The sequence below is a fragment of the Eulemur rufifrons genome, chromosome 21 (assembly GCF_041146395.1).
Source record: "Eulemur rufifrons isolate Redbay chromosome 21, OSU_ERuf_1, whole genome shotgun sequence".
Taxonomy (NCBI): Eukaryota; Metazoa; Chordata; class Mammalia; order Primates; family Lemuridae; genus Eulemur; species Eulemur rufifrons.
In genome coordinates, this window is record NC_091003.1 from 25,038,278 (window position 1) to 25,064,605 (window position 26,328).

Here is a 26,328-nt window from a genome sequence, read left to right on the forward strand (position 1 = left end):
CAAAAAAAGATATTTATCCATACCCCCTTGAGAAAAACAAGCTAGCTGGCCTTGGCCTCATTGAAAAGAAAAGTGACACGTGGCTGGGCACTCTGAAGGCCGCCATGAGGAAAATCACTGAGGACAACAGGTGTGCTTCACAAAGGCGCCCAGAGGACGCCCCGAGCTCCCGGCCGTGCCCTGTGCGCTGCCCCGTGAATACCTGTGCGGTGGGCTGTCCGCCCACAGGGATGGAGCTCGACGGGACGGCGGACACAGCGGTGGTGGGCGGGAACCGGGCTCTTATGTGCATCCCACCTTGGGCCAAGGCTTCCGTGATCATCTTTGAGGACAGAGGGACAATAGACAAGGTGATCGCAACACAGAAACGCAGAGCACGGGCAGGTGCAGAGGGTGTGGGTAGCCTCCATGACAAGGGACGCCAGCGTGAGGGGCCCTGGAGCAGCTCTGGGCAGCCTGGGAGGGGAGCTTTGCCGACCTGTTCAAGCCCACAGCACCGCCAGGCCCGTGCAGCACTAGGAATCTGGAAGTTGCCAGGCATGCTGCTTCCAGACCTTTCTATTCTACTGGCCTCACTCCTTCATTGCTTGTCCTGAACAGACCTCTAACCTGCTGACAGACCAGAATCCTGTAGCCCACAGAGCCACCAGAGCCAGATCTCGAGGGCCAGGGGTGATGTTTCTGGGAGACCAGGCTCCTGGGTACTCAAAAGAGTACGTCCCTTCAAGCCACAAGCACAGTGGCCAGTCACTGAGACAGAGGATGAGCTCGGGCAAGCCGCTCAGAGCGTCCCTCCCTCTCAGCAGCACACAGCCGAACGCCTCCCAGGGCCAGACCCCAAACCATCCTCATCTCCCCCAGGCCTCTCTGAGGCTGCCGGTCCTGGTATCTACCAAGGAACTGGTTTCCTTTCTTCTTTTTTTTTCAGTTTTCATTCATAACTACAAAAATGAGGGAAGGTGGGCAAGGGAAGTCTGGGACTCCATCTGGCAGGCCTCCTCCCAGCAAGGCAGGCTGCGTGCTGTGGTGGGTTTGGGCCCAGCAGGGCCTGCATGTGCTCAGAACAGTTACAGACGAGAACAAACACGGCCAGGTTCAGAAAGGAAGCGGGACCGATCCATGGAAAAGCAGAAGTCGTCCTGGGAGGCTGAGCCGGGCTTCAGCGCACGCAGCGAGGTGCACCAGGGACAGGGCTCCAGCAGGAGAGCGGCTGCAGCGCGACTGTGGCCTCACATGTACGGCCACGCTCACTCCCACGGCCAGGCATGCAGCAGACACGGCAAGCTAGGGGTGAGAGGCCACGGGAGATGCCAGCCAGAACCTCACTCACTCCTGCAGCCAGAGCAACAGATGTACTTCCTAGGGGAGGGGTAAGGAAGCAATCCCCATGGTGTCCGCCAAAACGGGGGCCCAGTCCTGAAGAGCCCCCCACCCCCAACCCTGTTGTCAGACACAAAGGGGGACATGGGTCAGGGGTTAGTGAGGGCTCAGAATGTCCCCCGGGCCCAGGAGAGGAGGCCTGCCCAGGAGGGCCCCTGCCTGCACTGAGGGAGGGGCTGAAAGCAACACTCCCCAGGGCCCAGCTCTTGGCAGAACTGGGGGGTGGAGGTGGGGGCCGGAGTCCATTTACAACCAGCCGCTGCACTCAGAGGAGCCCGTCCGAGACTGCCGTGGCTCAGTCGTGCTCCCTCAGGAGAGAAAAAGGCCTGGAAGTTGGCCAGGTGGTATGAGAAGTGCAAACATTTTTCCAGGGAAAAAAAGTACTAATAAGGAATGAAAAGCTTAAATGTGATCTGCTGCTGACTGGTTTCTGTGTAACTGAGAACTCCTGATGAGGAAAGCTCAGTTTCTTTGACGCATAAATGCCAATGAAAACACCAGTCACGTTCATAGACCGGATGCGCCAGGTAGCCGCCAACCAGCACTGAGTCCCGTGAGCGCATCTCACTGCTCCCAACACACGTGTACCCGGAAAGGAATTCAACCCCCTCCCCCAGGCCGGCCCCTCCCTGCTGCCCTCACAGTGCAGGGCGCAGGAGAGAGGGTCCTCCAGGCCCACCAACGCTCTGCCAGAGAGCAGCCAGGAACCAGCACGCCACACGCACGTCCACAGCGCAGGTCTGTCTTGGATGACAATTCTTTGTTTTGGTTTTTCTGAGACAGAGCCTCTGTCGCCCTGGGTAGAATGCCGGCATCATTGTAGCTTACAGCAATCTCAACTCCTGGGCTCAAGCGATCCCCTTTTTCTCACTCAGCCTCCCGAGAGTAGCTGAGACTACAGGCGCATGCCACAATGGCGGCTAATTTTTCTATTTTTAGTAGAGATGGGGTCTTGCTCTTGCTCAGGCTGGTCTTGAACTCCTGAGCTCAAGCAATCCTCCCGCCTTGGCCTCCCAGAATGCTAGGATTACAGGTATGAGCCTCTGAGCCCAGTGATAATTCTTTGTAAGTTGTAAATTATAGTTAAGTTTTCATATACTAAAAGAAGGTCAAAAGACAAAAGCATGGAGACTGTTAGAACATAGAGACACACTCTGTGCTGCTTTTGTTGGGGAGAAAGAGAGGTCTGCTGTGTCCCAGTGAATTCCCTTGTGGGTGACATCACCCTCCTCAGCTACACAAGCAACATCAGGTAAAAGAGAACCAGGCATACGCAGCACAGGGCCGAGCGATCTTTCTAGAATACTCAATCCCAGGCTGAGGGCCTGGCCACCTAAGAGGGGCACCTGTCTTAGGCTCTGAGAGGGCGGGCTTGAAAGATGAGGAACGGAGGGCTGCCCGCTTGGGCCCCCATCCCAGTGCTTCCTTCGGGGAACCAGAGGCCCATTCTGCTGGCGTGTGGCAGCTCACATACACAGAGCTGCAACACGTGGTCACCACCGCATCCCGACGTCAAAGGTATGAGCACCACACAGGGAGATCGAGTCTGCATTTCTGAGCTCCTGGTTAGACGACTGGCTGACAGGATTTGGGGGCCCTCAAAGCGACCCAGTGACTCACTTCTGAGAAGCTTCGGGTACAATCTAGAACTCAGCCATGCATCAAGATATGCACCACTGGTAACAGCAAAAAATTGGAAATAACCCCAAGATCCAAGAACAAAATGGCAATTAAGGATAGCAGAAGATAATCATAGAGGAATATCACACGGAAAATGATGTCGACCAGGCGTCCTAATTCAGCAGAGCATTTCACTCTATGCTAATGTGGAAGACACCGCATATAAAACCCACGGGCAGCGTGACCTCGGCTATGTGGGAACCAGAAAGGACACCGATCTGTCCCTCCCTCACTGCAGTGTTTCTCCTCTATTTCTCTCCACTTTCTATCTGCTACAGTTACCGCACATTTTTAAAAGTTTGGGGATCAGAGTACTGTAGCCTCTCCTGGTCCACTGTGCCAACCAAAGGCCAAACACGCCCCTCAGGAGGGCTTGTTGCACCTAAGCCACTTGGCCACAGCCCAGGGACTCTGCTCTTGCTAGAACAGTGCAATGAGGTCAGCCAACCAGCCCCCACGAAACCGCACCGTCCGCAGGAAGCAAGCGCACTGGCAGAGAGAAAACCAGCAGGACGCGAGGCACCGAATGCCGAGGTGTGCGGCTGGACGGGGAAGCTCACCTCGGACGCGCACCACACTCAGGGCTTCAGGAACTGACCAGGCTCTTCTGCCGCCAGCACTGGGGAGCCCACCACACAGCACCCACGGAGCCGCAGGGCCAGTGGACAAGGCTCCTTCAGACGCCAACCCTGCCCTGCAATCAGCGGCAGTGCGAGCACGCTCCACGCGCCTGCAGCCTTTCCTGAGTCCCCACGTGAAAAGAAAAGTCTGGGGCCCACCTTCACTCTGCTTGCCATGAACACTCTGCACTCCACTGGGACAGAAAGAACGTTAATTCTGGAGGTGGCTGCCCATGGCCACACTCCCACGCCAACCAGATGGGGACCTCCACCCAGAGCAATGGGTGGAGGAAGCGCTGGGAAGCGCAGGCTCAGCGTGGGGAACCGAGTGCACAGCTGGGCTCCTGCTTCTGGAAGGTGACGAGATGCCAGCGAAGCTGAGGCACATAGATCCCTGCACTAGAAGCCTGCGAACAAATCAGCAGATCGGGCCCTCACCACCTTGACCCATCAACTATTCTATGGCCGCTCGCTTTCCAAACACCAAGACCGATGAAAAGGAAAGTTCTCCCTTTGCTGCTTGGCCAAACCTGAGGTGCAGAAGTTTCCACGAAGTATGGTCCTGGGACTGGGAAGGGAAGGTCACAAAGAGGCAACAGCAGCGACGTCCACCAGCTGGGCAGTCACCATGTGCCGCCACGGAACAGCTGTGAACACATGCCATGTCCTTGCTCTGCACAGGAGACCAAGAGGAGGGCCCCCTGCCCAGGAGGCCCAAGGACACGCCGAGACACACAGGACAGTGGCAGGGACAGACTCCAGTCTCATCACACAGGGCAGTTGGCCTCCTCCAGCCACAAATGTGAGGTCTGTGGTGTTTGGCACAGGCCACATCTGACCAAGCGGGTGACGAGAGACCCTGCGCCCAGGTTGCTTGGTGCTGTGACAAGGGAGGCTGCTAGGTCGGCCCAGTTCTGCCAAACACCTCAGAGTCCCTCTGTCGGCACGTTTCTCCCCAAACAGCTTCCCGGGGACTTGAGTGAGGTTGAGGGACCGGGACGGACGTTACTGAACACACACCCCCAAGTGCAAAATGACGCCTGGCATGTGTGGCTGTGCACCCAGACGTCACGCTCAACAGGCTCCCAGTAAACCAGCAGGGCAGGAGCACCGCTGACCTCATGAGGGCGGCAAAGCACCGCCAGGGTGCCAGCTGCGGCCTGGGAGCCAGCCACAGTCTCAACGCATCAACCAGCACGTTCTTACTCTTTCTAAAGCCAGCGCCCCCGAGTCAGGACTAGCAGTGTTCCCACCACGTGCTGGAAAAATCGAAGCCCCAGACCAGATGTCTCCCTGCCTCGTCCCCTGCACAAGGGTGAGGTGGCTCTATCAGGGAAGTCAGTACGCCGGATCTCCAATCCCCAGGTACTAGGAAAGGTGAGCCGCCACCGACGCCCGACACACAGAGCACGAGCACAGCAGGCTCAGTGACATGGGAGCATCACACTTCCCACAGCGCCGACGTCCCCGAGCGTGAGCGAGCGCCAGGACACCTCCTCCCACCCTCCTGCCCCATCCTCTCCCCAGTTTCTGAAGAGCTGCCTTTCACCGGACCAGCTCTGTACTCAGACGCTCAAATGGAAGCTAAGGTGAGGACGAAAGTGTGGTACTTTCCTCTCCGACGCACGTTCTCAGGGACGCTCAGAGTGGTAGGGAGGAGGGACAATGAAGGACACTTGAGGAAAGGCAGGAATGACATGCACTACACAGCTGGTAGAGTCCCAGACACGACTGAGCAGACCTGGGCACCCCAAGGACCCCAGGGAGTCCGGGGAGTGTAAGAGAGAGAGGAGCCCTGTGCTTCACCAACTCGGCCCCTCATCCAAACAGGACCCTCGCTGTAGCGCTCCACGCACAGGTGGGCACACACCTGCTGGTGACCACAGAAGCCCTGGCTCCCAAGGCCCTCACCTGGACTCCAGGAGCCACCATCTGGGTCGTCTGGGCTGTTTGCACAGCTGTCTGCGGCTGCACCTGCGGCTGCACCTGCTGCACCTGCGGCTGCACCTGCGGCTGCTGCACCACCATGGGAGCCCGGACCTGAGGGACGAGGAGAGAACGCGATCTGGAGCCACCTGGGGCAGAGAGCGCCCACTACCTCTGTGGGAGCTTTGCAAATGGAGCCTTTGAGACGGGGACGGATTTTCATGACTTCACGCAGCATGATGTGACCTCACTGGCTGTCCCTCATCCCACAAGCTCATCAGAAATGTCCCACAACTGCCTGGCTCTGAGTTGGCACTGCTGAGCCCCACCCCCCCAACTTCAGCAAGAGGCAGGGCGGCCCTCCTCCTGGGATGTCTCCACACACCCCTCCCCACCGGTTGTCACAAGCAAAGAGATGACTTCCAACGCCGCGCACACGCCTCATCCTCTGAGCCACCAGAGCCCCGCTCAGCCCTGATTCCTTGAAGGCAACCAGGCTGCCTGGCACAGGCGTGGCTAGAAAGGCGAACTTGGGCAGCAGAGCCAGGGAGAAGCAGGCAACTGAGGGACCACTGGGTGGAGACGCCTGCAGAGGGACAGGCCAGGCACTGTGCTGGCTCCCAGGTGAGTGGCTGTATCTGCTCCTCACAACCCTCCCAGATGTTGGCCTGCCTCTGTGGGGCCTCCTGTTCGCTCGACCCTCAGCTCAGAAGTGGCCCCTGGCCCCACTCCACTCAATTAATCAAAAATACAAAAAGCCACGAAAACTAAGTGAGCCAGAAAGACGTTCAAATGGCCCTCTGACGCAGCTACCTCTGCCTTGGCGGCAAGACCCTGTCTGCTGTTTGAATGTCATTGACTGGATTTGCTTTGCGCAGACACACAATGCGACCGAAAGTAACAGTATTTTATAGTAATACTCCCCTCAAAATGTGGTAATGACAGGGTTAAAAGGTCTTTGCTCAGAACATAACTCGGAGCAGCTGGCAAAGCACAACGGACACCCAGTGGAGCCAGCGCACCTTCCACATGGTGAGAATGTGTGCAGTGCCCACGGACCTAGTCACCCATGACCTTAAGGTGTCCACGGACACTGCTGGAATCAGCCGCACTGCTCGGAAGCCACACCTGCTGTCCAGGAGGCAGCGGCATCCCATGCGGGGCACAGAAACAGCTCTTGGAGCTCACACTCCCTTGCCGAGCTGCACCACACGGTCGGCGGGGCCGGCTAAGTCCCAACGCTTGAGGAAGAGGACACGTTGTCTATAGCCAAAGAGCCTCAGAAGCCACTGCTGACAGAACCGCTGGCTGCACGCGACAGGAGAAGAGCCACGTGCGCCCCACCGTGGGCTGCAAGTACTCACAAATTTCAGCTGCTGTTGGGGCTGGGCATACAACATCTGTCCAGGGAGGGCTTGAGCCTGTGACACCAACGGCTGGGTCTGTGACTGTGGTGGCAGCTGCGACGGTTGGTTCTGAGCAACGGGAGGCTGCTGGGGCTGTGGTGGCGGCTGGTGGTGCTGGGCGTGATGCATCTGCTGCAGTTGCTGGGGCAGCGCCTGGGAAGGGGGAGGCTGCGGCTGCTGCATTGGTGGCTGCTGTATTGGCGGCTGGGGCTGCAAAGCCTGCTGCTGCTGCTGCTGCTGCTGCTGCTGTTGCTGCTGCTGCTGCTGAAGCTGCAGCTGTGCCATCCGCTGCAGCTGCTGCTGCTGCTGCTGTATCTAGGGACAAAACAGACAGCACTCAGTTCCCATCCCTCAGTCTCCGGCACCGGCTGTGGCCCCAGGAAGTGAGGTGGGCATTGGCACAGCCTTCAGGGAGGCCTTCCTGGGCTGACCTCTCACAGGGCGAGGGAGCAGCTCCCACAGCAGGGCTCTGGGCCCCCAGGCCAACGCTGGCTACCTCCCTGACACTGAGGACACACCAAGTGTGTGCCTGTGCTCTGGCCATCAGAGACCGGTCCGCCCCCTAGGATGGTTCAAGGAAGCATCTAGAAGGTTTAGTAAGGGGCGACAACAAACAGGTGCAGCCCCACAGAAGCCCGGATATAGCTCAGCAACGGCAAGCTCTGAAGCCTCTCCACTGGCGCTCGTGTTGTCCCTACGGTGGTCAGCAGCAGGAGCCTCGTGATGGCCCCAGCCTGCTCGTCAGGCGGGGGAGAAGATGCACAGCCAGCCCTGGGAGCAGAGCCTCCAAGATCCAGGGGGCCGGCGAGCAGGGCCGGGATGGGTGGAACATGGAGCGGGCTCCCGGGGCTTTCCTCCCTCAACCACGACCTGCTGTGAGGGTGGATGCTTAACACATCTGGACTCTCACTGTGACCCTCGGCCCAGCAAAACAGCTTCCAGTAAGAGGGCTTCTAACATGACAGCTCCACTGCCCTACAGAACACAGTGGAGGTCGACTAACACAGCACAGACACTGAGACGGGGGCAAACAGGACGTGCACATGTCCTCGAAAGAAACGTGCCCTCAGGACGGCTCAAGCATTCCCAAGTCTCAGAGTGTTCGTCTCGCTTCTTGCCTCGGTTAGCTCTCGCTGAACTGCGCACAGCCCGCAGCACACAGTGGGCCTGCAGCCAGGCACCCCGAGCCCGATTGAGGGGCCTCCCTCACAAGTCAGGGAAGCCCACGGAGGAGGGCCGGCAGCACCTGTGTCGGGAGGACCCTCGGCTGCCTCTGGGCCCCTGCACCTGGCACTGTGGCGACTCCTGCCCAGGGCTCGAGGACCATAGAGGGAGGCTGAGAGCGGGAAGGGGGGGCCTGGTACCTGTTGCTGGTTTTGATGATGCAGTTTAATCAGATGCTGCTGCTGTTGTTGCTGCTGCTGCAGCTGCTGCTGCTGCTGCTGCACGACTGCCTGGAACTGCTGCTGCATGGCACTCTGCTGCGCCTGGAACTGCTGCTGCTGTTGCTGCTGCTGCTGCTGCTGCAGCGCCGCCTGCTGCTGCTGGAACTGCTGCTGCTGCTGCTGCTGCTGGAGCGCCACCTGCTGGAGCTGCAGCTGGGCTGCAGGGCGGACCCAGAGTTAGGCCGACGGCACCCCATGCACCCCACACGCCCGCGCAGGCCTGGCTCCCTGAGACTCCACAGGGCTGCACGGCAAGGGAAGCAACAACAGGCAAAGGCCCCACTGCCACCGCTGCAGGGCAGACAGGACGGCTGTTCAGGCAGGGCCCGCCGTCCAGGCTGCCGCTGGGATCTCGACGCTCCCCTTACTAGAGAAAGATGAATGGGAGGTGGCATTTGTGTTAATTATGGAACTTACTATTACGAATTACTCATATCAATGAGAAAAGAAAAGGGCCAACTAAGTCTTTTAGACAGATAAAATGCCCAGACTTCGCCAACCACTAATCTACTTTCTATCTCTATGGATTTGCCTCTCTTCTGGACGTTTCACATAAAAGGTATCAGACAGTATGTGCTCTTCTGTGACCAGCTTCTTCCACTTAGCATATTTACGAAGTTCACCAATGTTGTGGGTCTCAGCTTTGTCTGCATTATTTTTTATCGTCAAATAATATTCCACTCCATGGATTTCCCATATTTCATGTATCCATTCATCAGCTGACGGACACTTGGGTTGTTCCCACTTTCTGGCTGTTGTGAATAGTGCTGACATGAGCAATCACAGCATTTTCTGTGGTGAGGTTTCTTTTGTTGTGAACATGAAAATATTCTAAAACTGCAGTGGTGATGGCTGCATGACCCTGTGAATTACACTGCAAACCACTGAGTGGTACATTTCAAGTGGGTGAATTGTATGCTAATGAGGACTATATCACAATGAAACTGTTACTAAAAAAAAAGAACACAGAGAGATTCTTTGCATACTCCGCCCACTTTCCTCCATGGTAAGATTTTGTAAAATTACAATGTATCACAACAAAGATGTGTGGGATGTACTAGGTGCTACACAACTTTATCACCTGGGTGGGCTCAGCCACCACCACGTCAAGACATTGAACAGTCCCCACACCACTAGGGTCCCTGGTGCGGTCACCCCAACCCACAAGCCCTGGCAACCACTTGTGGTGTCTTCCATTTCTACAACTTTGTCATTTCAAAGTTATCTATAATGGTTCAAAATGGTATATATAAGTGGAACCATGCGGTACGAACCCTTTTGGGATTGGCTTATTACGTTCGGCACAATTCTCTGCAGATCGCCAGGTTGCGGTTGTATCAGTAGTTCCCTCCTTGTATTGCCAAATAGTATCCCATGGGCACCTCACAGCGCATTTAGGCTCATGTGAAGGACACTTGGGGTGACTGCAGATTTGGGCACAGGTGCTCACGGCCAGTTCTCGCTGTCCAGGAGCCGCGCGCTTCGTTTTCAGGCAGCTGCACCACTTCAATTCCCAGCAGGATCTCAGTGATCCAGTTTCTCTATCATCAGCACTTGATGTTGTCACTATTTATTTTAGCTATTCTCTTACTTGTAAGAATTTTTAAATTTATTTTGTTATGGACTTCTAACTGTGTGACATTCAGAAAACGTGTATGACAAACATGATAGTACTTTGAAACTGAAATCTGAGGCTTACTTTTCTATTTTTATAAATATATTTGTTTTATCATGTGCTTAGATTAAGTTGTTCATTACATTGTTTAAATCTTCTGTGAATGTATCGTTTTGTCTGCTTACCTACTAATAACCAGGAGAAGTAACATCTTTCTTCACCTTTTAGCTTCAAATCTTTCTGCATGTTATATTGTAGGTGTGTTTTCTTACTAAGATAATATAGCTGTACTATTTCCTTTCATTTCCATTTAATCTCACATTTCCTGTCTTTCAGTATATTTTTCAACTTAATTCTATTTGTCTTCCCTTTTCTAAGCTTCTTGGGGGTTTTTTTGAGACAGAATCTTGCTGCTCTGTTGCCCAGGCTAGAGTGCCATGGCGTCAGCCTAGCTCACAGCATCCTCAAACTCCTGGGCTTAAGCAATTCTTCTGCCTCAGCCTCCTGAGTAGCTGGGACTACAGGTATGTGCCACCGTGCCAGGCTAATTTTTTCCCATATATATTTTTAGCTGTCCAGATAATTTCTTCCTATTTTTAGTAAAGACGGGGTCTCACTCTTGCTCAGGCTGGTCTCAAACTCCTGACCTCGAGTGATCCTCCCGTCTCGGCCTCCCAGAGGGCTAGGATTACAGGCGTGAGCCACCGCGCCCGGCCTAAGCTTCTCGTTGAATTGCATTTTTGTCAGATGGCTGGACTGAACTTTGGATATTTCTGGATTTTTGTTTGTTGGCTTATTTTTTCCTTATTCCACTTTCTCTTATTGATTTGAAACTTATAAATTATTTCTACTGTTTTAGCAATTGTTTTTCAATTTTATCATGCATATTTAACTTAAAGCATAAAGCTTATCAATATTTTAGCCTCTTTCCCTAACTGAGTAAGCATTTTTCAAAGTAGGATTTACATGCTCATGACAGGCCTGGTGTTCGTGACTTCCATTTATTCCATGTCCTGTTATCTTCTTAACCGTTCAGAGCACACACTCTATTAAAGTGCAAGACAGACTGTGGCCAGGAAGACAACCTGTGAGCTAGGCTGCTGGGACTCAAATCCCAACTCTGTCACTGCTCACTGCCTCAGTTTCTTCTCTGTTAGAAAAAAGATAGTCATAGTATCCACCCCACACATTGGACTAAGAATTAAATAATCTATCATAAATAAAACACTCAAAATAGTGCTTGGAATGTGGCAAGTCCGTATGGAGGTTAGCTTGAGTGTATTATTTTACAGAGGTGATTTTTGTTTACACCATGGATTCTCAACCTTGTCACTGCTGACATTTCGACGCAGATGATTCTATGTTCTGGGGTGCCTTCCTGCACAGACAGCCAGGAGCACCTCTGGCCTCTGATCACTAGGTGTCAGCAGCACCCCCACCATTGTGACATCCAAAAACGGCTTCAGACATTGTCCAGTGTCTCCCGTGGAGCAAAATCACTGTAGCAGAGAATCAGCGGTTTAGACTGACACACATTTACTACCATCTATGCTCAGTGTTTCTTCTCCCATTTTACACCTTACATCATAAAAGGATGACCCAGGCGGGAAGAGGAAAGGGTAAGCAAATATAAGGATATGTCCTTTAGAAAACCTTTTCGCGAAGGTCTCTTAGGCTTGGTTTATCTAAAAACGTCTTGCTTCTCCACGTCCTTGAAAGAGTCTTGCTGGCACACAACTGCAGCTGGCAGCTCCACTCTCAACACTTTAACAATATTCGATTATCCTTCTGACTCCATTGCTGAGTCTATATATTGTTCCCTCCCAGCAACAGGCTGTTTCTGAGATATGCTTCTGGCCTCCGGAGTTCTGTAGTCCCACAGCAGTAGGTTAAGATGTGGATGCCTCTTACTTAACTTGCTTGGGGCTGGCTGGGCTTTTCCCAGCCAACAAGTCCTCACATACTGTTTTCTTCTGCTCTACACATTTGGTCCTTTCGGGGCTTTGATTAGATGCTGACAGACTTTCTGATCTGATCTTCCGCATTTCTTACCCCTTGTTTTCCCATTTCAATGTCCTCTTCTCTACACTACATTCTAGATAATTTCTTCAAACTTAGCTTCGAGTTTACTATTCTTTCTTCAGCTATATCTAATCTGCTGTTTACTCATCCACACTTTCTTCTTTCAATAATTATATTTTTCACTTTCACAGGTTCCATTTCAAATCTGCTCGACTACTTCTGACAGTGCTTCCTCATTTGAAATGCTGTCCTTTATTTCTTTATGCATCTTGAGCCTAAAGCCAGGATCGAACAGCTCCCGCATGTGTGGTCCCTGAGCGTGTCTCCATTGGTTCATTGTCTCTGTTCCCTTCACCCGTCTCTCCTCCCTGCGTGCCTGGTGACTCTGGATTGCATGCTTACCACTTGCCCTTAATCTGTGCAATCGAGTAGGCCTAGGCCAGGGATGTGTTCCTCTAATCTGCACCTGCTTCTGGGGGAACAGGGGGTGCCAAAGGCCCCAGCACAAATCCTGACTGGACGGAGGAATCCCAGGCTCGCCTCCCCCCATCTCGCAGTGAGCCAAGGCTCAGCAGGGCGAAGAGCTCCCCCACCAACCCAAAGTGCACCCCCTCCAGGACCTGGTTAGACAGGAGCACCCTGGCTGTCACACAGCTGGCAGTGGGAATTATTTTTAAAGTCGGTTTTACATGCATATGATATAAAATTCACTGAAGAACAAGAACACACAGAGAGAAAAGCCAGTCTCATCCCAATGCTGTACCACAGCCCCCAGCCACATGGACAGTCCGCAGTTTCAGCCTTTTCTGACCAACCCAGGTCCCCTGGAGACTATCACAGTACCCTTGGCAAAACCTCTGACCGAGGCTCTGCCCTCTTGGTGGCACTGGATGAAGACCCGAAGGGGACTTAATCAATAGTCGTGTTTGGAAAAGGTGTCAGGAAGGGACAGCAAATGCCCACTAGGCAACACCACCTATTTTGGGGAGACCAGGGAGGCTAGGGGTCCAGGGCAGGGAGGGAGGGTCCTAACGGGGGTAAGCAGCAGGATGCAGAAGCCTAGAACCCACTTCAACTTTCACCTAACGCCACACAGTAGACCAGGCCCCTGGGAAGCTGAAAACAGGATGTGGGCCAAGGTCACACTGGGGAGGGTGTGGGCAGGATACCACAGCTTCACCACTGAGCTTCTAACAAAGAATTGCTTCAACACAAAATCTTTGGAGTGGGATTACCACCAAGTCACGTGAGCATTCTAAACTCATAGTTGTTTTGGGGTTTTTTTTGCTTTTTGTGAGACAGAGTCTTGCTCTGTTGCCTGGGCTAAAGTGCAGGGGTATTATTATAGCTCACTGCAGCCTCTAACTTCTGGGCTTAAGCCATCCTCTTGCCTCACCCTCACTAGGAGCTGTGACTACAGGTATGCACTACCACGCCTGGCTAATTTTTCTTACTTTTTGTAGAGACAGGGGTCTAGCGTAGTTGCCCAGGCTGATCTTAAACTCCTGGCCTCAAGCAATCCTCCCACCAAGCCTCCCAAAGGGCCAGGGTTATAGGTGTGAGCCACCATGCCTGACCTTCAACTTATACATTTTTAAACTTTTTCTTATTATAAAATATAAGCTCATAATAAAAAGAAATCCAAGCAGTACCCAAGAGTATAACATGACAAGGAGCCAGTGCCAGCACTTCTGCGTATCCTCCCCTAACCTGGCCCTGCGTGTATCAGGTGTGTTGATGAGAGAGGAGGTGGGAGCCCGGGAGGAAGGGCCCCCCCGGAAACTACCTGTCAAGTTCTCAGCTACTTCTAGCATTGGTCCAATATAGAAAGCATAATAATTTTGTGTTTCAGGATGAGAAAGTCAGCGCTCGCTAAGAGCTAGATGGCAACACATCCGTCAGAAAAAGGGAATGAAGACAGGAGAAGGGAAGGGCTAGCTGGGGATGAAAGAAGATTCCAGGTAGGAGCAGGCAGGACTGAGGACGCCTGCGGCCTGAGAAGGGGAAACCCGACAGGACGGCCATGGGTGAGGAGGGCGGCACTGCCCTCTTAACAGGGTTATTGGGAGAGATGCATGAAAAACAGACCCAAACACCAAGGCCTGTGCACTGACGTCCACCCAGCTTCATCTGTAACAGCCCAAAATGAGAAACAACCCAAATATCCTTCAGGGGTGAATGGATAAGCAAGCTGGGGAACATCCATGCATGGACTATTACTTGGCAACAAAAGGTGCACACTACTGAGAAAGCCAGGATGGATCTCAAGGGCATCAGGCTGAGTTTAAAAAGCCAATCTCAGAAGTCACATACAGCGTGATTTCATTGTACGACGTTTGGAAAGCAACAGCACTGTAGACAAGAACAGATCAGCAGTCGCCAGGGCTTAGGGTTGGAGGGAGGGGCTGATTCGTAAGAGGGAGCACGACAGAGTTTGCTGGTGTTGACGGAAGACTTTGCATGCTGACTAGTGATGACTGCTTAATTCTACACATGATAAAATCTCATAGAAGGACACATACCCACATGTGCAACCCAAGAATGCACGCCAAAAAATGCTGATGTGTGAGTAAAGTCTCTAGCTGGGTTGATAGTACTGCCCAACGTTAATTTCTTGTTTTTGACAATGTTCTACGTAAGATGTTATTGTTGGGGGCAGCCGGGTGAAGGGCGCACAGAACTCTCTGTGCTATTCTACAACTTCCTAAGACTCTTAAACTATTTCAAAAATAAAAGAGTGTCATAAAGGGGAAGAAAGTACTGAAGCACTCTGCAGTGGGCACAGCACACACCAAGTACTGAGTAAATGCTGACGGGAATCAAAGGCACATAAACACAGGTCCCGGGAGTAAGATCGAGGAGGTTCTCTGCCTTCTCTTGAGAGCAGCTCTGGTCCACCTAGAACACCTGACCACAGCCTCCCAACCGGGACAGCGTGTGAGGGACAAGGGGCCACATCACACAGAGAAGCATGAGGAGGACAAAGCACCCCCTTTGAGGAAGGGCAGCCGATGACGTGCTGCAGACCACACCCAGGATGACCGAGGGGCAAGGGCAGCACCAGAAGGGATGGCTCCCAGGGCTTAGGGCGACCATGGGGTCGTGGGTGCCGACACAGCACTGCCTGGTGGCTGAGAACACCCGAAACACACTGCTTCTGTTTCAGCAACAACACAGCCCCTCAGATGGAGGCCCAGGCCACCCCAGCCTCCCCGAGTCCTGCCCTCCCGCCCAGGGCCAGGAAGAGGGCCCGTATCACTGCACCCTTCTGGCAGGTCAGAGACGGCTTGGAGCCTTTTCTCTCCACACACAACAAAGATAAAAAGGCAGAGCTGTCTGGAGCTTCTCCATGCTTTTCTTCATACCATTGGAAGGAAAGGAAAAAAGAGTTGTCACGCGCCAGGGAAGTGGCAAATCCTCCAGGAAGTGCAGTACTCACTCTGTGGAGTTGCCGTAGACACAACAGCCATGCCATGAGGGGCCATCCCTGAGGTCCCAGGGGGCGGCTGCCCTGAGAGGGGCATCGGCTGCCCCATGGCACCAAGGCCACCCATCCCGCCCAGGGACTGTCCTGGTCCCCGGGGAGGCATGCCGATTCCCGTGGCTCCTGTGGCAGGGCCACCAGTCAGGCTCTGGAGCGCGTTCATAGGATCTGTGGGAACACAAGAGCACAGCGTCTCAGGAAGGCCCACTGGACTGGGTGTGGCTCTACGGGTGAGGCTCACGGAGCACAGATCTCCTCCCACCTACGGGCTCGACCCCCTCAAACCCCCAAACGGCGAGAGACCAAAGTTCTCAAGCCTCCCAAACGCTAGGGGCCAGGATGTCAGGTGTGTTGTCACTGCTCCCGGACACTGAGCCCCTCAAGAGCAAGGAGCATGTCCCATACCCCTAGCCTGGCCTGTGCTAGGGTCCTATTAAGAGACAAACAACCCCTCTGATGCCCGCAGCTGAACTGGAGATGCGCTGAGGCCTTGAGGGAAGGTGGCAGCTCCTCCCTCCTGGCTGTCCAGCCCTCCTGCTGGGTGAGCACCCAGCTGGGCCTTCCAGAGACAACAGAGCACGATGCCCTTCTACACAGTGAGTGGGAGCACAGTGGCCAGACCAGAGAGAGCAGGAGGAGCCAGGCAGACACTCTCCCGGGGAGGACGCAAGTCTGCAGACACCAGAGCGCCAGCCTGCTGCTGCAGAGTCCAGCGCAGCATGGGCCCGTGTCCAAGGCCACCACACCAGAGCAACTAAGGAGGGCTCCACGGGGCACTGAGGGGCAAGGTGCCAAGTACACCAGGTCAGCAGACTTGGCTCATTGAGCAATGCCACGAGGACAACAAGCCCAATGCTGTGTAGGCTCACAGCAAACAGCTACCTGCTGGGTGTGGCCCAGCCAGGTTACCTTGCCACAGAACTGGGTGATGCCCAAGGACCCCACACTTCAACACCAAGGGGCCCAACACTCAGCCACGTTGCCTTGACTGGCTGGCCAAGAATCCTGCACTGGCCGAGAGGTGGAGCCCACGAGGGCTGCACGGCTAAGGCGTGCGTGCACAGTCAGCATTTACGGCCCACTGCCCAGCGCGGAGCAGACCGCTGTGCAGTGTGCGATGCCAGGACACTCCCTTCCTGGCGGGCGGGGAGCAGTCGGCCAGTGTGGGTCTGCGAAAGCCCTTCACTGGCAGCTCGGTCAGCAGAGACAGGGCTGAACTGACAGGATTCCCCTTATGTGATAAAATCCTAAAATTAAAAAATACAGATTTCTGAACTTACAAAGAAATTTTGTAATTTAAGAAAGTGAATTCACAGCTCTTCTCTCAGAATACTACTGTAGACTATTATACTAAATATACCATAATAGTTCTTTCCCAGAGAGCTCAAAATTTTTAGATAACGTCTTCATAGCTTTGTGACTTTTTAGAATCTTTTTGCTGGGCCAAGACGGCAGTGGTGTGAAACGGGCCAGGGAGGCACCGTCTGACTTCCCCGTGTGCAGGGAGGCGGAGGTGGAGCAGAGGTCAGGGCGCGGCTGGCGGGCCTTCTCCCGGCTGGAGTTCCCTCTGTGGCAAGGCGAATCCGGGCACACGAGCACGCACTCTCGTTCCTGCCGCCCCAAGTCTGAGGTTAGGAAAAACTTTACTTCAAAAGGAAAACTCTTACCGCTGACAGAAGCTTGAGATTTCTTGTTATCTATGTAAAAACATAAACAAAAAACCAAAGTAAACAAAAGTTTTATATAACCACATATTTCCAGGGGTAAGTCAGTTCTGTAAGCGTTTGCCCGGAGGTTATTTGCTAAAACTGAACTGACCCTGCCTAGAAACGAGGCGAACAGACCTTGGTGCCTCAAACCTTAACCCCCACGGAGCTCCTCGTGTTCCCCGAACTAGGGGAGGGTGTCTGCTCCTGCCAGCACTGAACCCACAAGAGCCCTTGCAGCAGAGGGCGCAGAGCCACTCTGGGGTCAACGTGGAGCCCTGCAGAACTGCCCCCAGGGCGGAGACAGGCTGGGGTCTGGGCTCTGGGCCTTCTCTGGCTTTCCTCCCTTCCAGGCCCAGGGTCTCAGCTCAGCCCTGAGCAATCAACAAGGGCACAACAGGAGCCCCCAGAAGGCTAGAACAGTGCTGAGACTCAACAGCACTGCTGGTGCCAGCCACTCCGGCGAGGCAGCATCTCCACTTCCTACAGGAGGAAACCGAGGCTGTCCACGCCAGCTGGAAGCCAGGTCTCGCTGGCCCCGGTGCACGGTGGTGGGGAACTGTTGCAACAGTTGGCCTGGAGCCTCCTGCTCGGCCCCCTCCCCATGAGCCTGTGAGCCTCCCAAGGACCGTGTGTGGCATCCAAGCCACTGTCCCCACAAGCAGAGTGGGGACGTCCAGGCTGGGTCATCTGGGCTCCTTATTCCCAGCTCCTGTTCCTTCTCCTCTTCTGTACTTCCCGGCGCCTTATCAGCACCACGAACAAAGTGAGATCCAGTCAAGTCCACCTTGCTTGTGGAAAGAAGCCAAACCCACGGGGCTCTGGGATGTTCTGTCTCCCTTTGCCCTGACGACTGACACTGATGCTGCAGCTGCTTCTACGACCCATATCCCCCCCATTCCTAAACCACAGGGGACAGGCGACGGACTCGCCAGGCGTGTGCTCCAAGGGCAGGCCTGTGTCAAGAGCAGTTCATCCCCAGCAGTCACACAACTGCAGTGGGCAGGAGCCACAGAGCAGCCACCAGCCCTGGTTTCCTTCACAGGCTGTGGTCATCCAGCAACAGCACCTGCGTGCTTGCACGTGACACACACAGTGCCAAGAGCGCCAGCCCCAGGATGCAACGACAACTCACTTCTGAAGAGCCAGGGCTGCTGCCTGGCCTGGCAGACAGACCCATAGGGGACTCTCCAAACCAGAGGTGGCACTACGTGAGATGAGGGCACTGTCACCACAGCGGGAGCCAGGGACTTAGGAAGCTGACCTCAGAAGCTTCTAGTCTGGTGGGAATACCTGTTTAGGTCAAAACTCTGTGGCCAATAAAATCAACTTTTAGGAAAGAAAGTTTCCATTTCCAGGGCAAACATATTTAAGAACTTCCCAGAATTAAAAGCAATAGTCCTATAAAAAAGGAGATTAAATGGACAAGTGAAAACAGCAGGCCAGTTTAGATCAATTTGAGGACATTTCCATGACACCAGAATCAGCATTTTTGAGGTGAGGAAGGAGTCTGGAATCAAATGCGATGCAGGGAAGAATTCTCCAGAAGGGGCGAGTGGACACAGACCTTCTGAGCCGGGTGCCACAGCCCACCCAGGAAGCCTCTGCCAGGCAGCGACACAGCGGCACTCTCACAGTGATAACACCCCAGAAATGCAAACTCTTACTTACGAATATCTCGAAAATGGATAATGAGCCTGGCCACGAGAGAAAGGTATTCGTCCTAAAAGTAAAAACAGGAAGCGGTTTAATCCCAGATGAAGAAGCACAGCCATCTGACTCCCCCTCCTGCTGCCGGGCTGAGGCTCTTCCCGGAGGCTGCTGGCCTCTGAGGCCACCACAGGGCGGCTCAGCCTCCTCTGGAATCCGTCTCTCAGAGCAGAGCCGTCAGTGCTCGGCCAGGCCGGCCAATAACAGGCACAAGGAAACAAGCGGTACAGAGAGCCTCAAATTGCTGCTCCTCCACCCTCATGGGAAGAGCACTCAGCTGAGAGGGCCGAGGGCCATCTCAAGTGCCCCTTTCTTTTCACAAAGGGAACAGTCAGGCCCAGAGGGGACGAGGAGCTGGGCTGAGGTCACAAGGCCTATCGGAAGCAGACGAGCGGGCCGCTTTGTCTTTGCACTGTTCGTATGGAAGTGCTTTCGTTTTTAATGCCCAGCCTGTTGCTGCCTTTTCACTGCTGACGTGGTCTCTGCTGCGAATCTGGATGGCGCGCCCCGGCTGTGCTTTCCGTGGATCTGTGTTCATCCAAATTTACAGCACAGCAAGGCAGAGAGCAAAGCGCCACTCACAGGTGGCAGGTGAAGGCCATGCCTGCCCAGGGCCCTCTCTGTGTGGGCCACCGTGATTCTGGAACTGCTCAGCAGGACCCGCCTGCCACCCACTGACTGTCCTCTTGGCACCCAAGGACATTCACTCCTGGGTGTCCCAGGGAAATCGCTACTGTGACTTTGTCCTCTGGTCAACAAGGCGATGTCTGAGTTAAAATCTTATTTCAGAGAAGCGTCCTTCCCGTCTGTCGAAATGCCCATCCTTCCGGCAAGGCAGCCCTGGTTCCCTGCCCTGCTCACTGACCTTCCTCCTAAATCACCTGACAAGGAGTGTCCCCTTGTCAGACATACAGGAAAGGAAGGAAAATGAAAAGTGGTCTCAGATGAGTATAAAAATACGGACACTTTCTAAATCTTTATGATCCCACATCTATCTCCCTGCTCCACCCCACCCCTTGTCTTCAGCTTGGGGAACGAGCCCAGAACAACAGGTCAACAGGAAGGGAAAGGCCCGGGGAGAGGGGAGGCTGGGCACTGCTGGAGCCAGGGCTGCAGGAGAGCCTGTCCACACGCCCAGTCCCTGGCTGCCCCAGCAATCCCTGGCGGGAAAGACAACATGTATGGTGGGCCCATGTCAGCCTGGCCCTTGAAGGACAGTGATGTGGTGAGTGGGGTGTGACAAAAAAGGTGTGGGAGCCACAGGAAGCTCAGGAACAGAGAGAAGGTGGCCAAGTGTGAGGGGAAGGGGACTTGCGAGCCAGGCCAGTGTCTGACGTCTCCTTAACGCCTGGGACCATCTCTGAGATCTGTGATGCCTTAAGAGAATTTGTTATGTTTTCTCCACATCATAAAAGGTAAAACAAGAGGAGGTAGGTTTCTCTTCTTTTTTTTAGAGATGGGGTCTCACTCTGCCACCCAGGCTAGAGTGCCATGGAGTCAACATAGCTCACTGCAACCTCAAACTCCTGGGCTCAAGTGACCCTCCTGCCTCAGCCTCCTGAGTAGATGGGACTACAGGTGTGCATCACCACGCCCAGCTGGTTTTTCTGTTTTTTGCAAAGATGGGGCCTCATTATGTTGCTCAGGCTGGCCTTGAACTCCTGGCCTCAAGCAATCCCCCCACCCTGGCCTCCCAAAGTGCTAGGATGATAGGCGTGAGCCACCATGCCCAGCCAAGGAAGTAGGTTTCAAAAGCAACTGTACTTAGACATAAAGACACATTGAACAAGGCTTAGGAGCGTGTCCCCAAACCCCTTCTGCACAGAACCAGGACACAGCAAGACTCACTGCCAGCCCAGTGCCTGGAGCCTGGTGAGCAGGTGTCACCACACTGCACTGCTCCTGGCCCAGATGGAGTGGCCAGTGGCGTCTGCTCCAGCTCCAGTTCTCAAGACAAGTGAGGAGGCCTGAGGGGAGGCAGGGAGGGGGCACCTGACATGAGAAACCGACACAGGAAGCAGTTCACCAACTGCTAGTCCAGGGCCTTTCTTGTCCGGCAAATACATTTCCTACAATTCTTCCAAAGGCAGGTCGTCCAGAAACATTGGGGGGCTGGGTGCTGTGGGTCAGCTGCAATAGCTCCTTTCCATGGGAGAAAACCCTGGAATCTGAAACTTTGCCTCTGATCCCCTGGTGGGCTGTCTGTCACGCCCCCGGGTCCTCTGGTTCCTGCTGTGGATGCTGGTGTCCTAACTGACCTTCCCAGGCTCAAGTACCCCCAGCCCTCATCCAGATGCTAAGACGATGGTACCCACTTCTGCTCCAAAGCACCCCGACTCTCCCAGGACTGTTCCAGAAAAAGCGCTGAGGAGCATGTAACCTCCCTCATCTTCACTCGGGCTGTTCCATCTCCTCTGCTTGCTACCAAACATCAAGTGTCCAGGCTGCACCTGAGGCTGGGTATTACAGACTATAAACAATGACCACCTTTAAAAATAACAGCTAACACTTGGCACTTACAGTGCCAGGCAGAGCCGCAAACACTTCACATGTATTAATGCCCTGAATCCTCCCAACCACCCGCAGGAGCTACTAACACACCCAGCTTACAGACGAAAAAACAGAATGAGAAAACATTTTAAACAGATGTTATTATAAAAAAGCTTCATACAGTTCCCTCACTGGCTCGACTTGCACACAAGGGCCCCGTGACACGCCAGGGCGTGAGCACCAGGAAGGAGACAGGCGGGAGGGAAACACGCATGCTCCCCACCACATGCACTGTGCCACACACGCCTCTGGGATGAGACCTGGGGAATCCAAAGACACACATTCACTTAAATCTGCCACAGGAAACGTGGGAAAGATAAACCAAAATCGCAGAGCAACAGCTGCCCCATGAGTGCCAGGAACTAGGCTAGAAATGAGCCTTTTCTGACCACACCACGTTGCCCGTCTTTGCTTTGGAAGCATGTAAATCTTCCACTATTGAGAAGATAAAACCAAAGCAAAAGAAAAAGGTACAATTTCTAAAAGTTCATAGTAAACTAAAACAAGGTATCAAGTCGGTGGCATACTCATTTACAGAAAAGAATTCTTTTGAGGGGCCTTTTAAAAGAAGGAAACAAAAAATAAAACTGCACATTCTCCATGGAAGGGATACATGTTAAGGACAAACTGCTGCAAAGGAATCTTAAATTTTCAGTCAATACTTTGTTATTAGTGGTAATATAAGCCATTTATTCTGAAACTATTTTAAAGTAAAGCAAGTAATTATGCTAATAATATTAGAAACAATGATATTCATAGTAACAGAAAAGACATGTTTAAAATTAAAGTAGTAAAAATCCTATAAAGTTAAATTTGAATAGGAAATATCAGTGTGCAAATACGGGTTTTTTGTTGTTGCTGTTATTTCAAAAATATGTTTTCCCTTGGTTTTTTTCACTAAAAGGCCGAAAAGCAATGAATAGACCAGTACCCACACTGCATGCTCTGAATGCCACGTCACCCTCAAAAGTACCCAGGGCTCCTTAGAGGAATAGCCAACTCCAGGCCTAAATGCCAGCAAGCTGTGAAAGACGAACGGGGTCACCTAGGGCCTCAAGAGCAACGGGACGGTGCTTGGGAGCTCCCACTGGGTGAGGATGAAGCCATCTGAGCATCAGAATGAACAGCTGCAACGGAATAAAACACCGCAGATACACAGCCCTGAGCTCAAAATGTGACTCAAAGGAAAAGAACCCACCTGTGCCCCAGGGGTACTGCTTGCACTGGAAGATGAGTGAGACAGCATTCCCAGGCTCCTGAACAAGCTGTTTCCAGCAATGAAACAGCCCTGGCTGATGAAAGGAAACCCTCTTTGACAGAAGAATTCCATGTAATAAATGTGGGTGAAAAGCCAGAATTAAGGACAATTACCATTTTGCAATCCCTAATTAAATGACAGAACAGTGAGATGCTAACAAGGAGCTTTACAAGAGGAGAGTCGGGCTGCCACTCTCCAAACCCCCAACAACTGTGGCCTCGTGGGAACATGGAGACACCCAGAAACGCAAAGACAAGGCCCCACCGTGATGCATTCTTGCTTTTCCGACGTAGCCAGTCCACAGAAGTAAGAGGCAGGCAGCACTGAGTCAGCCAAATGCTCGGAGGGCATAGGAGACCAGGCAGAGGGTCTACAGGGCTGCTGGGCTGTTCCTTCACCAGGCCGTTAGTGGCCTGAAGGGAGACAGGACCCTCACTGGGATCTTGATTCCTATAAGCTGACTGTTAGAGGAAAAGTGCTGAGCCTTGAAGGAGGCCTCCCCACTGACAGACTATGAGGCAACATCAGTGAGGCCACGCTATTGTCAGGTGGGGACACACTCTGCAGCGCGCAGGGATACTACGCCTCAAGAGGGACACAGAGATGGATGAGGGGAAAGCCACCAAACTGCAGCAATTGCTGACTTCAGCCTAGAGGAATATGAAAACTCTGTGCTTTTATGTCTCGCTGAAGGTTTTCCTAATAGATTTAAAACTACCATCAAATCCCAGATCAAGCACTCCTGTGCCAGTATCCTCGGCCCCAGGCTGGGCCATCAGAAACCAAGCGGGGCTCTCCTGGCACAAGGCAGCCCCAGCAGTGCCCCTTCTACTCCTCCCCACCCAAGGAAGCCACACTGCCCGGACCAGGCCACCAGAAAGGCAGACCTGATACCCATCACTTTCACTCTTCCATTAAAAATATATATATAATAGGTTTATTGAGATATAATTCATGTACCATAAAATTCACCCATTCAAAGCACACCATTCAGTGGTTTCTGGTACTATGTTCAGAGTTGTGCAGCATTACCACAATCAATTTTAGAACTTTTTCATAGCTCCAAAAGGAAACTCCATCTCCCCCATAGAACCCTTGGCCCTAGGCAACTGTTAATCAACTTTTTATATGTAGTAGGCTAAATAGTAGGCCTCAGAGATATGAGGTCCTATTCCCTGGAACCTGTAAATGTTACCTATTTGAGAAAGGGTCTTTGCAGATGTGATTAAGGTAAGGATCTCGAGACAAAGAGATTGCCCTGGGTTCCACAGGGACCCTAAATGCAGTTACAGGTGTCCTGATAAGGAGGCAAAAGGAAACTTCACACACAGATGGTGATGTGAAGACGGAGCAGAGAAATTTCACCCTAGGATGCTGGCCATGAAGACTGGAGTGACACAGCCACAAGGCAAGGAATGCCAGCAGCTAGCAGCAGCTGAAAGACGCAAGAACAGATTCCTCCTGAGGAAGCACAGCTTTGCTGACACTGTGATTCTGGCCCTGAGACCTGCAAGAGACGAAATTTCTATTCTTTTAGGCCACCAAGTTTGCAGTAATTTGTTACAGCAGCCACAGAAAAAGAACACAGACTTATGTCACCAGGAGTGGGGTGCCTAAAAATGTGGCAGTGGCTTTGGAATTGGATGAGAGGCTGGTAGAATTTTGAGAGGTGTGATAGATTGCTTTGAACAGGCAAATCTACAGGCAGAAATACAGATGTATTTTTCTGCCACCCAGACTCTGCCTCAGAGGAAGTGAGGAAGCTGATATAGAAAGCTTGTATTCAAGAATACATATACTATCAAAAACAGAATGTTGGTAGAAATATAAGTGTTAAAGGTGATTTTAAGAAGGACTCAAAGGATATGAGGAACATGTTATTGGAAACTGGAATAAAGAGGATCCTTGTTATATAGTTTAGCTGGATCGCGTCCTATAGCTGTGTGGAAGGCAGAATCATACTCAATGAACGTGTGTATTTAGCTGAGTAGACTTCCAAGGAAAATGATGAAGATTCAGCTAGGAATGCAAGAGGAAAGAGAGAAACTGAGAGAAGAACTGTTAGGCAACAATGACCCTGGGATTCATGATTTGGGAAATTCTCAGGCTATTCAGACTTGAAAAAACAAACAAAATGCTAAAATTAGGAGATTCACTATTAGGAAAATGTGTTCTGGAGAGGCAGCCAAGGGTGTGGCTGGCCAAATTTTGGTAGTGTCAAAGAGATTCAATGTGATTCATGAATCTTTACCAACTCACAGAAGCAAAGAAAAGAGATAAAATTATCTAGGGAAGATCTTTGGAGAAACTTTACCTAATGGCATAAATCCCAAGACATACACAGGAGACCCACAAGGTTTCTGAGACTGCTATACCGGCAGAAACACTGCCAGCTTGGACTGACTAGACAAAATCAAAGAAGGGTGTTGGGCTCCCAAAATTCTAGAGGTAGGAAACAGGCTGATTAAATTACTCAACTGTGGGGAGGGGGGAATACAGTGGGGATGGTTAATGGGTACAAAAATATAGTTAGACAGAATGAACAATATTTGATAGCATAACAAAGTGACTATAATCCACAATAAGTTAGGGTATTCTTTAAAATAACTTAAACAATAGAATGGGAATGTTCCTAACCCAAAGAAATGAAAAAATCCCTGAGGTGATGGACACCCCAATTAACCTGATTTGATTAATACACATTGTACGGCTCTATCAAAACATCACATGTACCCTATAAATATGTAGAACTATTATGTACCCATAAGAATTAAAAAAAAAAAAAACTACTCAGCTGCAAACATGTGTACCCTGCAAGAGAAAGGAAGGATGACTACAAGGCCAGAGCCATGGACTCAGAGATTAGGAGCCTCCACCTTTGTGGTAATTTGTTACAGCAGCCACAGGACACAAATACACTGTCTCCATAGAGTTGCCTATTCTGGACATTTCATAAAGTGCAATCATATAACACGTGGTCCTTTGTGACTGCTTTATTTCACTTACATAATGCTTTTAAAGTTCATCCACGTTATAGCATGGATTAGCACTTCATTCCTTTATGTGGCCCAATAATATTCCATTGCATGCATATACCACATTCTAGTTATCTACTCATTAGCTGACAGACATTGGCATTATGAACTGGCATTACTTTTTGGCATTATGAATGGTGCTATAAACATTTGTGTACAAGTTTTTGTGTGGACATATGTTTTTCTCTCTCTTGGGTATATACTTAGGAATGGAGCTTCTGGGTCATACGGTAACTCTACATTTAATTTTTGGAGGAACTGCTGTCATGATTTCACAGCGGCTGCAGCATATTACCTTCCCTCCAGCAAGCCTCCAATTTCTGTCTTTGCCAGCACTTCTATTGTCTTTTTTGATTATAGCCACCATAATGGTGTGAACTGGTATCTCACTGTGGTTTTCTCTTGTAGCGTGTGCTCTTGGTGTCACATCTAAGAAACCATTGCCTAATACAAGGTCACAAAAATTTATACTTTTATTTTCTTCTAAGCGC

General features: G+C 52.1%; 1 protein-coding gene across 5 annotated transcripts in view; it reads right to left on the bottom strand.

The window, feature by feature from the left end:
- Positions 1 to 26,328, bottom strand: part of MED15 (mediator complex subunit 15) — a 65,089-nt gene that overhangs the window by 10,916 nt on the left and 27,845 nt on the right. For 2 of the 5 annotated variants that reach the window (XM_069497353.1, XM_069497354.1), the window contains exons 3-9: positions 18,956 to 19,007; positions 17,246 to 17,275; positions 15,534 to 15,746; positions 8,377 to 8,615; positions 6,971 to 7,327; positions 5,592 to 5,720; positions 203 to 322 (exon numbers count right to left, since the gene is read on the bottom strand). In XM_069497353.1, the coding sequence (XP_069353454.1) occupies positions 203 to 322; positions 5,592 to 5,720; positions 6,971 to 7,327; positions 8,377 to 8,615; positions 15,534 to 15,746; positions 17,246 to 17,275; positions 18,956 to 19,007 (1,140 nt within the window). The remainder of the gene's footprint in view (positions 1 to 202; positions 323 to 5,591; positions 5,721 to 6,970; positions 7,328 to 8,376; positions 8,616 to 15,533; positions 15,747 to 17,245; positions 17,276 to 18,955; positions 19,008 to 26,328) is intronic. The other 3 variants (XM_069497357.1, XM_069497355.1, XM_069497358.1) reach the window with 2 other exon arrangements.